Raw genomic sequence first — 16047 nt, 5'->3', positions numbered from 1 at the left:
GATTGGTTCCAACTGATCAGAGATGTTGTACAAACATGGAATATAAATATTTTTAGTTATGAATCCGAACAGAAAAGAGTTCTCATGGAAATCTTTACCTTTTTCTAACTACAAGCATCTTCATAGGGAAGGATTTATGATTGTTAACAGTTTTCAAAATTATTAAAATATGGACAGAGCTTTTCAGAAATCAGTTAAGTTAAACTCCTTAAATTGTTTTTTGGTACCAAACTTGTTCAGTAACTATATATATAATCCCTGCAATTGTAATTCTCTCTTGAAATCATTAATAGGTAATTTTCCTTATTTTGGTACATTGGCCCATGTGAAATCAGTCACAGAAGGCTAAAAAAAATCCTTCAGTAACTTTTTAAAAAGAAATATTTTTAAAATTCCACAGTTGAGAATAAAGCTCTATTCAACAAATACTTAGGAACTTAGCAAGACACTCAGAAGGAGAAAAGAAAGTAGGAGAGAAGAAATGTAGATTTTTGTTAAAAGTCAGAAAAAAAGTTATAGTAGAGTAGAAAGGAACTAAAGATGAAAACCTGGGTTTGCCATTCAACTCTGTCCCTACCCATTCTGGTGAAACTGAACCATTCATTTAGGCACTCTGGGTCTTAAGTTTCTCATCAGTAAAATAAGGGGGTTGTATTTATCAGTGTCTTCCTGTTCCATCTGGTGCTGTTTTTAAATTTCTCTTAAGTTCAAGGATGGAAAGGTATGAAGAAAGATAGTTGATTACCAAGCTATTCCCTACTACAAAGGTTTCTCAAACTGAAGAAAAACACCTGAGACACTGACCAAATTAAGACTGATATGTACCAGAACAAAACTATCTGAAGGAAAAAAATGTATGCATATGTTAAATAAGAAACTATGATAGTGAGGTAGTTAAGTGACACAGTATACTGTGTGTTACCTGAAGTTCAGAAGACCTCAGTTCAAAGCCTGCCTCACACTTATTAACTGTGTAACCCTGGGTAAATCACTTAACCTTGATGTGTGTCAGTTTCCTCCTCTATAAAATAAAGATAATAATAGCACTTAACTCACAGGATTGTTGTAATGAGCAAATTAATATATATATATATATATATATATATAGCATTATTTATTTAAAAAAACTAAATTAAGATATAAACTATATAAAAAGAGAAAAAAAAAAACCTCAATTATGATATAAATGCTAATAATTTGTGATAGAAATTCTAAAATTCTGCATATGTATTAATTCCAAAGCATTGTCTACCTAACAATGTCTTTTACATAGTAGCTCCTCAATAAATATTGGACAAATTATGTTTTGATCCTAAATCCTTTCAGTCTTCAGTCATTCTTATTTAAGTGGGGAGAGGGAAGGAAAGAATTACTTAATGGTTGCCACAATGTGTCTTATAGGTTGCAATGGCATGTGCCACTGAAATAATAAAACAAAAAACCCTTTCTGACATCTCCAAACCCAAATCTTGTAGGGTACATAAATATATTTTTCATTTGTAAAGCATGACTATTTCTAAAGTAATGCAAATATTCAATAAAATTACTTAAAATATTATTAAAAAATAAAATTTTTATGAAAAATCACCACTAAAATAGCTTTATACTTGACTAATCTTAGTAATTAAAATTTTTCAATTAACATTACTGGCAAAAATAATTTGAACTTAAATGTAAGGCCTAAATACCTTTATTTTTAGTAGTTCATTAGCTTTAGTTAATTCAATAAGCTGCTTTTCCAAAGATGCAATATTTGCTAAGAGAGATGTTTTCTCTCTGACAGCTATATTTAGCTTTGCTTCCATCTTCTCAAACTCTGCTTCCAGATTTTGAAGATGTTTATCTTGTATTCCACGTTCGTGTACCAGGGCACGTATCTAGAATCAAATGAATGAAAAATAACTTCCACATATGCAAATGCACACAAACTGAATTGTATATAACAACAAAACCTAAATTCTATCTATTTTAATCAATTACTCTTAACTTCCCACAATATGTTCTTTTACTTTAGATGTTTCTTACCTATTACAAAGTAGTTTTAACCATTTGAACAGATCATAATTACCATTTCCACCCCGAACAGGACTTAAGCAGTTTTACAGGAGAATTTATCAGAGTTCAAGGTCTCACTTCTAGATACAGTTAGGCAGTTTAAATACCCACATATTCATGTACATAAGACGTATGGTTGAAAGGGATCTTATGAGATAATTTTAAGGAAATAATACCAGAGCAGGAATAACTTCCTCAAGGTCACACAGCTATTTGTAAGTAGCTGAAATAGATTTAGAACTGTTCTAGGGTCTAATTCAGGGCTTTTTTTTAGTATATGACACTACCTTCTCTAATTCCTTAAAAAATATTCTTACTTATAAGATCATACAAAAAGCTATTATACTGATAATTGCTATTCTATTATTCATTTACCCTCCCCCCCATTGAATAGTATTTTATTTTCCCAAATGTATACAAAGATAGTTTTCAACATTCAGCTTTACAAAATCTTGAATTCCAAATTTTTCTTCCTCTCTCCCTCCTTCCCAAGACAGCAAGCAATCCAATATAGGTTAAACACATGCACTTCTTATAAACGTATTTCCATATTTGTCATTATGCCATTATTCTTATTGTTTAACCACAAATTTTCATCTAATAGCCCACAAAAATATTTTTGAATCAATATATCTCATGAAAATTATTTTTCATTGACCACAACTTCTTAAATGTATATGGTATTTTTTATTAGTAATAACTGAAACAATTGCTACCTCATAAATATTTATTGAGTAGTTATTATGGAAAAAGAAATTATATTAATAGCTAGAGATACAAACAGTCTCCATATTATTCTAAACTATCTCATATAAGGAAGCCCTTCTCCTTGCTAAGGCAAAGCCCTCTAGAGATATGACATTCATCCTATATTCTCCAGTAGTTTACCCACTCTTTCACCAATCTTCAATCTCTGTCTACTGCTTTCCTACTGCCTATAAACATGCACATGTCTCACATATCTTCTAAAATCCTTGCTTGATCTATTCATCCCCACTATTATCTCATATTTCTCCTCTCTTTATGGCTAAATTCCTTGAGAACTGTTTATAATAAGTACTTCTATCTCCTTCCCTCTCACTCTCTCCTTAATTTTCTAAGAAATTTGGCTTTTGACTTCATACTTCAATTAAAACTGCTATCCCCATAATTATCAACCAACTGACAAATCTAACGGTCTTTTCTCAGTCTTCATCCATTTTGCTCTCTCTGCAATCATTAACACTCTTTGCCTTGATATTTTCTTATAGGTGTTTGAGATACACTTTCCTGGTTTTCCTTTTTTTCTGACCACTCCTCCTCAGTTTAACTTTGTTAGATTTTCATCCAAATCTTGCTCACTAACTTTGACTGATTTAAAAGATATTATGGGCTTTATTCTCTTTTTATTCTATTTTACTTGGTGATTTCATTAGCTTTCTTGAACGTAAATTATCATTTCTCTCTGCTAATGATTAGTATCCAGACTAACCTCTTGAATTAACTTTTGGTTTCATACCTCTGACTATCTACATCTCACACTGGATATCTCACAGACCCTCAACATGTATAAAACTGAAGTAATTTTCTTTACTCCTCAAGTCCTCCCCTCTTCCTAATTTCTCTAAGTGTTAAGGTAGTATCAGACACAATCACCCAGGCTCACAACCAAAGTTTCATGCTTTACTTCTCACTCTCTTTTTCCTGCCTTATTCAACCTATTGTCAAAACCTACCAATTTTACCTTTGTTACATCTTTCAAAAACACCCCCTTCTTTCCTCTGATACTAGCACCCTGGATAGGTCCTCATCACCTCATGCCCTGACTACTGCAAAAGCCTGTTAATGTCTCCCTAACACAAGTCTGCCTACACAAGTATATCTTCTACTAAGATGTCAAAGTCATTTTTCTAAAGTGCATTTCTGATCTTTTCTCCTCTCCCCCCAATAAACTTCAATGAGTCCTCTGGACCTTTATTAGGTGTTCAAATCCCTTCATTACCTACTTCTATCCTGATCCCTTCCCCTCAACACACACACACACACACACACACACACACACACACACACACACACACACACACACACACACACACACACACACAAAACCTCTTTGCAGTTTCCTTCTAGAAAAGTGCGGGAAAGAATACAGACGGAAATCTAGGCAATGTAAAAACAAAAGATATCAATAAGAACTTATTTTTCAGATAACTTTGTTTTGTATTTAAAGAACTGAAAATATTTTTTCCTTACCTCTTTTTCTTGCATCTTTAGCTTTTTCAGCTCTTTAATATCCCTTTGAGATTTTGTCTGTTATATCAAAAGAGGCAATAAATAGTAAGCATAATTTATGAAGTTAATGACTTTATAGACTTATTTTGTACTTGGAGAACTCATCAATCTCTACCACAACAGAGGTAAAACTGAGGTCTTCAAAGCTGTGCTCAGCCATGCTGTGTAAGCACAAGCAAGCTTTCATAAGACTTGCAGAGGATTCCAGTGACAGCCTGTGCCTGGATTCTGAGGAGCATCATAGCAGCACACTGGCAAGAGGCTGGCTGCATAATAAATTCTTTGGTCACCCAAGAAAAAAAGAAAACCTCAAAATGTCCTTTAGTCCTATGCTGTCTCTTCTCGTTTTAGCACTTACAGCAGAATAGAAGACAATGGGAACTGAAAAGTTGAAAATTATGTTTGGAGCTTTTTTTTTTTTTTTTTTTTTTTTTTAATAACATCAGTTCAGATGTTGATATTCTAAATGTGTGTGTGTGTGTGTGTGTGTGTGTGTGTGTGTGTGTGTGTGTGTGTGTATGTGTGTTTTAAGACAGTTGGGATTAAGTAATTGGTCCAGGTTCAGATAGCTAATAGTGAGTGTTAAGTATTCAGACCAGATTTGAACTCAAGTCCTCCTGACTCCAGGGCTGGTGCTCTATCCACTGTGTTATGTAGCTGCCCCTAATATCTATATTCAATAATCAGGAAGTAGACATAGTACTAGAGGAATGGAATTCTATCAATCTTGACATTATTGCCGTAAATGAGACCAGAAAATACAATTACAGCTAAATGGAAGGATGGTTTACAGATTCACCTTGGAGTAGCAAGTAAAGAAGGTTGCAGAATTGGTTTCATCAGATATCCAAATACAATTTCATGTGTATTTAAGTGCTCATGATAAATGTTTACAAAAAGACTATGAAAACAATTTATAGTTTATGTGGCTACATATTCTAATGTATTAAGTATGAAGAGTATGGTTAATTAGATAAGACCTTCCACATTCAATCAATACATACTTGGTAACAGATGTCTTCAATACAAAGGTGAGTACAGGAATTATGGCCCAAAAATACACGGGTAAACATGGTTTAGAAACAACGAATGTGGTCAAAGATCTTTATAGACTATATGGAAGCCTCAGGCCTATATATAATGAATATCTTCTTTGAGGGAAAAAAAAAATACATTGTACTGGACATGAAAAACATATAATACAAAGCAATGATATTGATTTTTTTTTTTTTTTTAACATACAGAAAAAGACTCATCACTTTAGGAATCATTCTTGGATCAACTAGATCACTGACTTTTAAAATCAAAGGTCAGCTTAATATAAATATTTAAATAAAAATATAAATCTGAAAGGAGATGAAAATTTATTCATTGTAAAGTTAAAAGTTATGAGCAGTTATGGGCAGTATCACTTCATAAAATAGTGAGAAGCAACAGTGCATCTTGGTGAGAACCCCAACTAAACAAAGTATGTCCAAGGATATTTAAGGATGAAACTGAAAGACAGATAATAAATGAAAGACAGAAGTAGTCATACAACAGATTTGTGCTGGAGTTAACAAATTTCCTATACCTGGAGAAGCTACAAGTCCTTAGGAAAAATTAAAAGTTTTAAACTTTTGGTACAGAGGGAATGTTTTCTAAACATTAAGACTAACAAAGTAGAAGGAACCAACCAGAACTATATAAATAAAGGATGCTCAATAATTAATTGTGAAATCTCAAATCATTTCATGAAAATAACTGAAAGCGTGAGACCATTTGGAATTAATAATCACATTTTAACAAAATAAATATGACTATGGCTAGAACAGAACTTGTACTGATGGTCTTAAGTAGAAAATTAAGAAGATCCTGGAATAGATTCTTATTGAACAGCAGTTCTCAGTCAACAGTATCTTTCATTATTTTAGTTAATACCTATCAAGTAAAGTTTCTTACCTTTAATCTCAAAGGTTTCAGATTGTTTGCTGTTGTGGACATAGGCCTATTTTTGTCATAATTAATACTTTGTTGAGTTTCCATAGAAGCTGCTATAAAAAATAAAGTTTAAACAAAGGTTACCACATATTTCTCAACAGTGGAAGATTTAAATATTTTAAATTCTAAATCATTAATCAAAATTTTATTTTTCTTTTTATTGACAGTTCCTAATTGTATCCTGACTAAACCTTTTAGGAATAAAAGAGTCAGGGAAAAAGATGACTATAAAAAGGTAAAATCACTTCAGTTACATCCATATGCCTTAATATAACTAGATTATATGCTAATTTTAGTAATTGCAGTCATAAAGTATGTCAAATAGTGAGCAATCTTTGCCTTTATAATTCATTCAATTTTGTACATAATAATTGCCTACAGCTTCAGTGTTTAGTTCTCAGAAACATCCAGACATCTCTCTAAAATATAAATAGGTTTTAAATTTTAAAACTTTAGGCTATTACTCAATTAGTCAAACATTTATTAAATGATTCCACTATGTAGTGCTAGGGATGCAGAGGCAAAAAAAGAAACATTCCCAGTCTTCAAAGAGTTTAAATTCTACTGAAAGAAAAACAACTTCCACACAGATAACTGAATGCAAAGTAATTTTAGAAGGAAAAAAAAAATTACTAATTTAGAAAGATTGGAAAAAAAATTTTAGCTTGTCCCTTTCATTTTGGAAAGTATTATTACCCTGATGCCGCCTAAATCGTTGTGATTTCTCAAATGATACAGGTCCTTTGGGTATTTCTGAAGTTTTGACATCATAAGCTCCTGGAGATGGTGCACAGCCTAGAATAAATAAAATCAAACACTCATGTTTGATTTATTCATCAAATTTATAGGATGAGATATGGTAAATGAATAGATTATTAACAGTAAAAATGACATTTTAAAAATAAAGCTGCTCATTTGTTTTTCTTCACATTAAAAAACCCAGCTGTTTCTTGTTATTGAGAATAGGTAGAACTATTTTATTTAAGCCTGAGAAATACAAGTCCTTTTGTTGTGGAAACTTGGATTACTAAGGTTTTGTTGCAACAAACTTATAGCTGTTAGTTTTAGTTTGTGGCAAATACACTTACAAGTGAGGGAGTTGGTAGATGAAGACTTAAGCCAAAAGAAATGTAACATCAACATTTCTGACATAAAAGTCACAATTATAAGAAAAACAACACTTCATAAATCTGGAAAGACTTACAATAGTGATGTGAACAGAATCAGGAGAAAGTTTTACACAGTAACAGCAAGATTAATTGATGAAAAATTGTGAATAATTTAGCTACTCTCAACTACACAATGACAGAAAACAATCCCAAAGAAATACTATCCCCCTCCAGAGAAACTGAAACATGCTATGTTTCATTTTCACTTTTTTCTCTTAGCCGTGTCTATTGTACAAAATAACAAATATGGAAATTTCTTAAAAGATTGCACACGTATAACCTGTATCTGATTGCTCACCTCAAGGATAGAATTTGAAACTCAAAACTTTAAATAAAAATGTTTAAAAATTAGAAAAAAAAATTTTTGTATCTGTGTTTCAATGTAATTTGTTTCCTTTGAAATATTACGTATTTTAATTTATGTATGTAAAAACTTTATTCAGGGAAGGGTCCATAAACTACGTTTACATCCGACTCCCTAAGGACTTAAGGACAAGAGCCTGCGCGCGCATATCGGGCCTAGCTCAGAATTAGCTTCAGAACCCAAGCCTTACAACCTCTGATACAGTTTACTGAAAGCTTAAAATAAATATCACCACTTGTTCTCCCTTCATAAACTCCTATCAAGAGTATTAATTTAGAAGCAAGTCAGGTTTCTAAGGGTCCTTCAGGGTACCCATTTCTCAGTGCTCCCTCATTCATTTAGGTCATGAGCAAAGAAAAAACACCCTAGCTTTTGACTCCAAATTAGTCACTGGAAGCTTCCCCACTTGGAGATTTCTCAGGCTCTCCTCTATACGCACCCGAAGGGTCATTGAAGCGTTTGAGCGGAGCCTTAGGGAAGGACATGTCAGCAAAGAGAAGAAGCGTCAGGCACACCAGACATTCCAGCAACCGCAACACTCTCACTAAAATTCGAAAAGTTCAGCACGGCCTCCGTCCTTCTCTAGAGAAGCCAATCGGAACATCGATTCCTTCTACTGCACCAATCATCCCAGAAATCATTTCAGAGCATGCGCAAAAAAATCTCCAACCAACCAATTAGATGAACAAGCATGCAAAGTTCGATGTTTGAGGAATTCAGCCAATAAGAGGACTGGTAATCGCCATTCCGTAATAGCTTCAGGTGCTATGTGTGAAGATGTAGAGTACGCAAGCGCATTGTACATCGACGAGTTTTTTTATCGACATTTCAACGGAATATTTGAAAGCGTAATGAATTTCGCCTGACTTTCCCCATCTCTCAATCTTTTTCTTTCCTAATATTTCCCTTATTTGTTCTTTTTGTGCAAATCTCCCTCGTTGATCTCTCCTGAATTTCAGCTCTTTCACTTCTACCCCTGACAGTTAACATAATGGTCGCCGAGGTGAAAAAACTCTGGTTTCCGTTCGAATTTCACCGAGCTGTGCGCGTGCGCCATAACCTATGGGCAGGGTGTGCAGAAACGCTTCTGCGCCTGCGTCCAGGATTCTTGGTTGGCACTGAGAGAGTCGCTGGGAACCGAGGGAAGCATGTCTGCCCCGTTTGAGGAGAGAAGTGGTGTGGTGCCTTGTGGGACGCCCTGGGGCCAGTGGTACCAAACCCTAGAGGAGGTGTTCATCGAAGTCCAGGTACCACCGGGCACTCGTGCTCAGGAAATCCAGTGCGGCCTGCAAAGTCGCCATGTGGAGCTAGCTGTGCGGGGCCAGGAGATTCTTAAGGTAGGGGCGGCCCTTCACTCATACCATGGGACCCACCCTCAAGGGACTGACCCCTTGTGTCGGAGCTCAACCGCGCCTTGGGTGCCCGTTCCTTTACTCGGAACTACTCCATAAGATTTCATTCCTTGCCCTTCCAGGGTTAAGGGCGGAAATTTCTTAATCGTTTCCAAAAGAAACTTCCCTCGAGCCCTTTTATTATTTTCCCGCATGCTTGTGGCTTGATTTAGCCCTCTATCCTTATCAAAGAGGATGATTTAGGTTTAGGAAAGAGATCGCTCCTTTTCTGGTAGACCTCGTTGTACTACTCTCTGAAACAAAGCTGTCAGATGCTCCGAGTTACCATGGGAACGTTTAGATGATGACTTGGAGGGATCTTATGAATTCCTCACTTCTTTGTTCTAGAAACTTCAAGTTGACTTCAGTCCGTGCTATAGACTGATAGGACTTGAGAAGATTTGTTCTGGAGAAAACGTGCCACACTTAAGACAAATATTATAATCTCTAGAGCAGAAGGGAATCTCAACAGAAATCAGATGAGAAAACTGAAATGAAGAAAATCCTCCGACTTGTCCCAAGTCATGCAGATATTATCGTAGGATCATAGATTTAGAACTGGAAGTCATTTAATTCTCTTATTTTACCGAAAAGGAAACTAAGGTCGTGACATGCCCAAAGTGACATTCATAGGCAGTTTGTGGCAGCACCAGGATTCAAACCTAAGTCTTCTGACACCAACCATATCCATTGCTCTTTCTGCTGTATTATGCTAAATCCTTTAAATAATAAATTATAGTTAGTTTAAAATATTCAATTTTTTTTTTTTTTTAATATCTCCTTATGTATCAAATGCTCATCTGCAGGGGCAGGCCTCTTTATCATCCACCTCTCTTCTCATATTTAAAGATGTATTCCTGGGCCCTCCAGATCCCAAAAGCAGGGATCCAGATTACAATGTAATTGGGAAATATTTAACAAAGTAAACAAAAATGCAGTAAAACACAGATAATGTATATGTGAGGTATTCTAAATCAATATGTAACTAGAAAGGATTCTGTTGTACCATTTCTTTACCGAGCTGAGATTTCTGTTTGAATTTGATACCACTTCATTGCTCCTATCAGTTGCTTTGGTTTCAACTATGATCCAAATAAAAATGACTCAAATCTTTATACTTAGTTCTTCTGTTTCACATTTGCCAGCTGTTTTGCTGGACATGTTGCCTAATTATCTCAAGGCCATTATGTTCCAAACATAACTTAAACTTTCTCTCCCCAACCACCTTCTCTAAATGTACTTTTTCTGTGAAGAGTATCGTTAAACTTATGGTTTAGAATCTAAAGTCTATACAATATTATATCTCTATAACCTTTCTTTTATTAACTGGAAAGGGACTTCATGGGACACAAGACAAAGAACTTTTTTCCCTTGAAAAATAGTACTTTTATTTAATCTATATGATGAAGTTAAATTTCTTCCTCTACCTGGATGTTTAAGATAAATTAAGATTAGTATCTTATCAGGACTTACTCTTAGGTCCGTTATGTGGCTCTAGGCTATGTACATACTGGATATTTAATGTATATTAAATTCAGTTTCCCAAGGTGTCTTTTTTTTTTTTTTTTTTTTTTTTTTAATGCAGTAGGACCTTGAGTACTACAAAATAAATACATTGAATTATAACAAAATTATATAATAATTTCAGCCTTTATGGATTCATATGGCTTCTAAAAAGAGATTCCTTTTTTAAAATCTTAGGAAATTTTGGCTTCTTTATAAATGTCTCCCCAGATGAGAAGGCTTTTACTTAAATTTCTTAAAAGTTATGTTTAAAAAAAAAAAAGTTATGTTTTTTTGGTCTAGCAAGTAGCTGTTTTAAAAAGAGGAGGGAGGAGTTGGTAAGTTCTTTTAGAAACATTTTAATTTTATATGAAATTTTTTTTTTATAAATCTCCTAATTAGACATATCTCTTTAATAATCATTCTAATTATAGCTTTCCCAACAGACAACTGTTTATTAGTAAAGTTATTTTAGGAAAGGGAGATGTGAATGTTGAGGCATACATTCACTTGTGTCTTAATGAGAGAGATTTTCTGGATTGAGTACAAGGCCCCATGTTCATCTCTTAAGGATTATTCAGGCACTAGTTTCATAGAATTTTAAAAAATAATTATCTCTTTATAAAGTGTTATAAGCTTATTCTTTATAAAATCTTTCTAATTTTATGACTTTGCTCAAGAAGTGATCTGAAGTGTCTACCCATTTGTTGAAAAACAGAATGCCTTAGTTTTATAATTAGGGAGATTTTTTTAATTGGTCAAGTTTTACTTAGTTTCATCTATCTTATGTTAGGCATGATTAAAAAAAAAATTCATTCAATAAATTATAAGGAAATTTTTCTTCTAGCCTCTCCTATATATAAGAATTAAACTACTAAAAATTTTATGGTTAAAAAAAAAAAAAAAAAAAAAAGGACCTATACTCCAGTTAATCTGTGGATATTTTTCTTAATGACCTAAATCCTAATTGATCCTGCTGAGGACATTCCTCAATCTCCATACCATTTACTACTGTATCATAGTAGAAGTACACTTAGTCTATCCCAATGACTTATACCTGTCAGTATGAGTCAACATCAATCTAGTAAAGCAGTGTTTGGAGTTTGTTTTATTTTGGTTTTTATTTGTCATTTCCTTGGTGTAAGATTCGCTTAATAAATTCCCTTTGCCAATGCAAATCTGAAACTTAGTCAAGAATTTACTGGGACACCCAAGACATTTACCATTATACTATTTTGCCTTTTTGTGACAATATGGAAGGATTGAAAAATGATGGTGTGGTTGATAGGTATATGTGTATGTATGTATGTATGTGTGTGTGTGTGTGTGTGTGTATGTATGTATATATATATATAGATATATATATATATATATACACACATATGTATATATACACATATACAAACATTAATAAAACATTAAACTTTTAAAACTGATTTTATATATTCATTAAATTGCAACATTTTGGGGCAATCTTGCAAATTTCTCTTTTCAGGGCAAACTCTTTGATTCTACAATAGCTGATGAGGGAACATGGACATTAGGTAAGGATATTTGCTACATTTGAAAATTCAGTTTGGCATATTTTGTCATATATTGCTTCCCAATTTCCTTTAAGCTATATTATTTTGTCATTGCATCTTTAAAAACAGTAAGGATTTTGAAAAACCAAATCCAATGATAAATTATAATTTCATAATTTGTAATTTTTCTCTTAGAGGACAGAAAAATGGTTCGAATAGTTCTTACCAAGACAAAGAGAGATGCAGCAAATTGTTGGACCTCTCTCTTAGAAACCGAATATGCAGCTGATCCTTGGGTACAGGACCAAATGCAAAGGAAACTTACCCTAGAGAGATTTCAAAAAGAAGTAAGTCACATGAATTTGTGAATTCCTGTATTCAGCATGTGATAAGTTCACATAATAGTTACTATACATCTCTAAGGCTTAATAGGAAGTCTTTGTAAAACCTAGTGCTTTATTCACTTTAGAAGTGCTCATGCGTAGTACCATTATTCAGTAACCTTTCTTATGAAGTTCATTTAGTCCAAATATGTCATTCAACTAGGTTTTAAAGTGGTTATCAACTTGATTTCATACCATTCTTTTTCTCCTAGGGTTCAGTACCAGGCTCCTAATATTAGTCTTTCTCCATCCCAGTTCTTGTCCAAATACTTGAGGACTTCAGCTTACATATTGATGTCTTCTCAGTAATTCTTTATTCCCCATCAGCATCATTTCCTATGATCTGTACCTTCATTCTACCAAAGCCACACAGATAGCCTTGATCCTTTTACCACCTCAGTTCAGTTTCTCCTTCATCACTTCTTGTTTTTAGTTATTTTGGTACCTCACTTTTGCTAAATATATACTGAGTACTCACTGAAACTCCACCTTTCTGTTGTTGTAGGTTATTCTCCAGTTTTGATCTCACTTTCCACCTCATAGAAATCTTTTAACTGGTTCAACTTTTCACTATCTTCAATCATTGGTTCCCTTGTTCTGCTGTCTTGTAAATGTACCTTTCTTTTTAAACTCCAATCTTATGTCCTTTCCCCAATTACTTTGTATATATTTCTTTTGTATGTATACTTTGTATCTATTCTATATATACAAGTAGTTTAATTTGCTAAACTTTTTATCTGTCTATCTCCTGAGTCTAGCACAGCATCTTAGGATCTGAATGCATAAGAAATGCTTGTCGATCACCTTTATATGTATCCAGAACCTCCCTGTCCTTTAAAAGCCTTCAGTTGATCTCAACATGCTTGTAAGCTGACCTTTGTCTCTATTCTTTCACTTTTTAAAATGTCTAAATTCATTGTTTACATAGCTGGACAAGGACTTCCATTTCCATATCCTCAGTCAAAAGGTCTCTCTTTAAGGTCATCAGTCAAGTCTTTATTGCTAAATCCAAGGGTTTCTGGAGATTCTTTCTGGGTGTTTGACATTTTTCTTTTTTGTTTGGTATATCAGACCATTCCTTTTCAGTCTCCTTTCCAAGATGCACTAACTTCTGTGCATAAACTCTGGAGATCTGTCTTGAAGTCTTTTTTCTCTATCCACTTTCTTGATTTTGTTTAGCTCCGTGGGTTCAACTGTCATTTCAGTGCAGGCAACTATCATATCAAATCTGTGGTCCACTTTTCAACTCTGTCCAGCTCAAAAATACTTAAATGATTTTCTATTGCTTTTAGGACAAAAGTTTGGCACTTAAAATTCCTTGTATTTGCTTCAACTAGTCTTTCCAGGCTAACTACATAGTACATTCATATACCCTGCTTCCAACCAAACTTGCTTAAATCATTTGCCCCTTCCTGCCTCCATGTCATTCCTCTGTGCTTCCAATTGACTCTCCCTTTGATTCCTCCTTGGAATCACTAAGGGTTCCCTTCTAAGTTCTGGTAGAATACTACCCCTTCTAAGATTTCTTTTCTGCTGCCTCCACTGAAACCACACTTAATATGCATTTTGTATTTTAATGTGTAGATTATAACCAGGCAATAAAATTTAAGTGCCTTAAGAGCAGGGACTGACTCACTGTTGTATTCCCTAATACCTAGCAGTGTCTGGATCATTCTTCAAATTGCTTTTATTATACATAAACCTTATATAAAAGATGTAAATTTATTTATTTCCTCCTTTCAGAACCCTGGTTTTGACTTCAGTGGAGCAGAAATATCTGGAAACTACAGTAAAGGTGGACCAGATTTCTCTAGTCTTGAAAAATAAAAACTGCCATTTTTAACTCTGTTCCATGGAGCCTAGAAGATGTTGCCAATGTAAAAGGAATGGATTATGTGAGAGAAGAAAATTTTTGCTTGCCTTTACAACTGAATGAGAATTGTAAAAACAAAACAAACAAAACATTTAAATAGGACTTCAAAGAATGCATTCAAAATGTAGTTTACATAGAAACATTCTGAATCTCAATGGAAACTTTTCTGGAGTCTTTTTTTGGGACTTATTTTGCTCTGCAGGACATTTTAAACAGGTCTTGAATTCTTAATTTCTTAAGCAGTGGGCCATAATCATGTGAAACTCAAGTGTGCCTTCAGGGGAAATTAAGTTTTTTTTGCTTTTTTTTTAAACTGTAATTCAGAATAACTGTCAATAAAGCTTTCTAATTCCATTATAGGTTTTACTCACCAATTTTAGAGTACCAAAGGGAAATGATTCACCTTAGTGAAACAGTCCAACAATGATGGAAAAATAAAAAGGATGATTCTTAAAATGGCATAATAGTCTTAATGAAACCTAGTTTTCTTTTAGTTTCAGTTAAATGCCTTATAGGATTGAACTCTTTTTTTTTTATGGTCATGAGAGAAATGGGAATTAGAATAAAATTAGAACAGTAAAAAAATTAAATGTAAACAAAGGATCTTTCTCAAAAACCTAAATTTAACCAGTTTTTTAAAAATCTTAGCAATGATTAATTCCCCCTGCATTGTCAAAGCAATCCACTAAAAGGCTCATTGGAATTTGTGTTACCCTGCATAAGCAAAGAACAGCATAATTTTATTATTTCTTCCAATAGTCATTATAGAAATGGATATTTCTTCTAGTAAAACTGTAATATCAAGTATTTGGATGTAACTGATTATTTGGAAAATAAAATCAACATAAGCCAAGGGTAGTTTGCAATCCTTCAAGCTGCCAATCTGCACATGCTGAGTAAGCAGAACCGAGGTCTAATCTTATTTTTACTACCCACTACTAATGATCTACAATGATCTTCCTGGCTGGGAATACATTAAGTGTCCAATGTAGAAATCCAAATTCTATATTCTCTAGGACTTAATTTACCCAAGTTATATACACAAAGGTAGATAACTTAGCAAATTTTCCTTTGTAATCTTAAAGATTTTACACATTTGATTTTCCCCCAAAGATCCATTAATTTCCATTGGATTGCTAAAACATTCATGACACAAAAAGAATCAAGAATTCCTTACTCAATTGTAGAGTTAGGATACCTGTTTTTTAGCTTTGTTGTCTATAAGAACTCTAAGGGTTGTCACAGACTTTTACTTCCTATCTCCACAGATCAGAAGTACAAAAAAAGTGGAAATTATAGAGTGATTAAGATTTTATCTTGTAAGAAAGTAAAGCAGTCTAAAAGTAAAATAGGCTACTTCATTTTGGGTAATCTTTTCTAACGGTCCTTTTAAACAGGGCATGAATAAAAAGTCTTCAAAAATACAAGTTGGATTAGATTATTTCTAAGGTACTTAAAAAATTTCATTGTGAATTACTTCTTACCTGTAGTCACATAGTCTCACAGAGCTTGGAATAAAAATCAAGATTTCCTAA

The 16047-nt window shown here is 33.6% G+C and overlaps 2 protein-coding genes across 2 annotated transcripts in view; one reads left to right on the top strand and one right to left on the bottom strand.

The window, feature by feature from the left end:
• The window catches only part of HMMR (hyaluronan mediated motility receptor), a 20812-nt gene extending 12217 nt beyond the window's left edge, over positions 1 to 8595 (bottom strand). The window contains exons 1-5 of the mRNA XM_074292002.1: positions 8279 to 8595; positions 7003 to 7101; positions 6268 to 6359; positions 4288 to 4344; positions 1689 to 1877 (exon numbers count right to left, since the gene is read on the bottom strand). Of these exons, the coding sequence (XP_074148103.1) occupies positions 1689 to 1877; positions 4288 to 4344; positions 6268 to 6359; positions 7003 to 7101; positions 8279 to 8324 (483 nt within the window). The 5' untranslated portion in view covers positions 8325 to 8595. The remainder of the gene's footprint in view (positions 1 to 1688; positions 1878 to 4287; positions 4345 to 6267; positions 6360 to 7002; positions 7102 to 8278) is intronic.
• NUDCD2 (NudC domain containing 2) lies at positions 8588 to 16047 on the top strand. Its single transcript, XM_074292005.1, has 5 exons — positions 8588 to 8687; positions 8823 to 9176; positions 12229 to 12277; positions 12452 to 12603; positions 14383 to 16047. Exons 2-5 carry the CDS (start codon positions 8988 to 8990, stop codon positions 14464 to 14466), a joined length of 474 nt encoding a protein of 157 aa, XP_074148106.1. The 5' UTR covers positions 8588 to 8687; positions 8823 to 8987; the 3' UTR covers positions 14467 to 16047.

Source organism: Sminthopsis crassicaudata, chromosome 2, assembly GCF_048593235.1.
Source record: "Sminthopsis crassicaudata isolate SCR6 chromosome 2, ASM4859323v1, whole genome shotgun sequence".
Lineage (NCBI taxonomy): Eukaryota > Metazoa > Chordata > Mammalia > Dasyuromorphia > Dasyuridae > Sminthopsis > Sminthopsis crassicaudata.
This window is presented reverse-complemented; position numbering and strand designations above follow the sequence as displayed.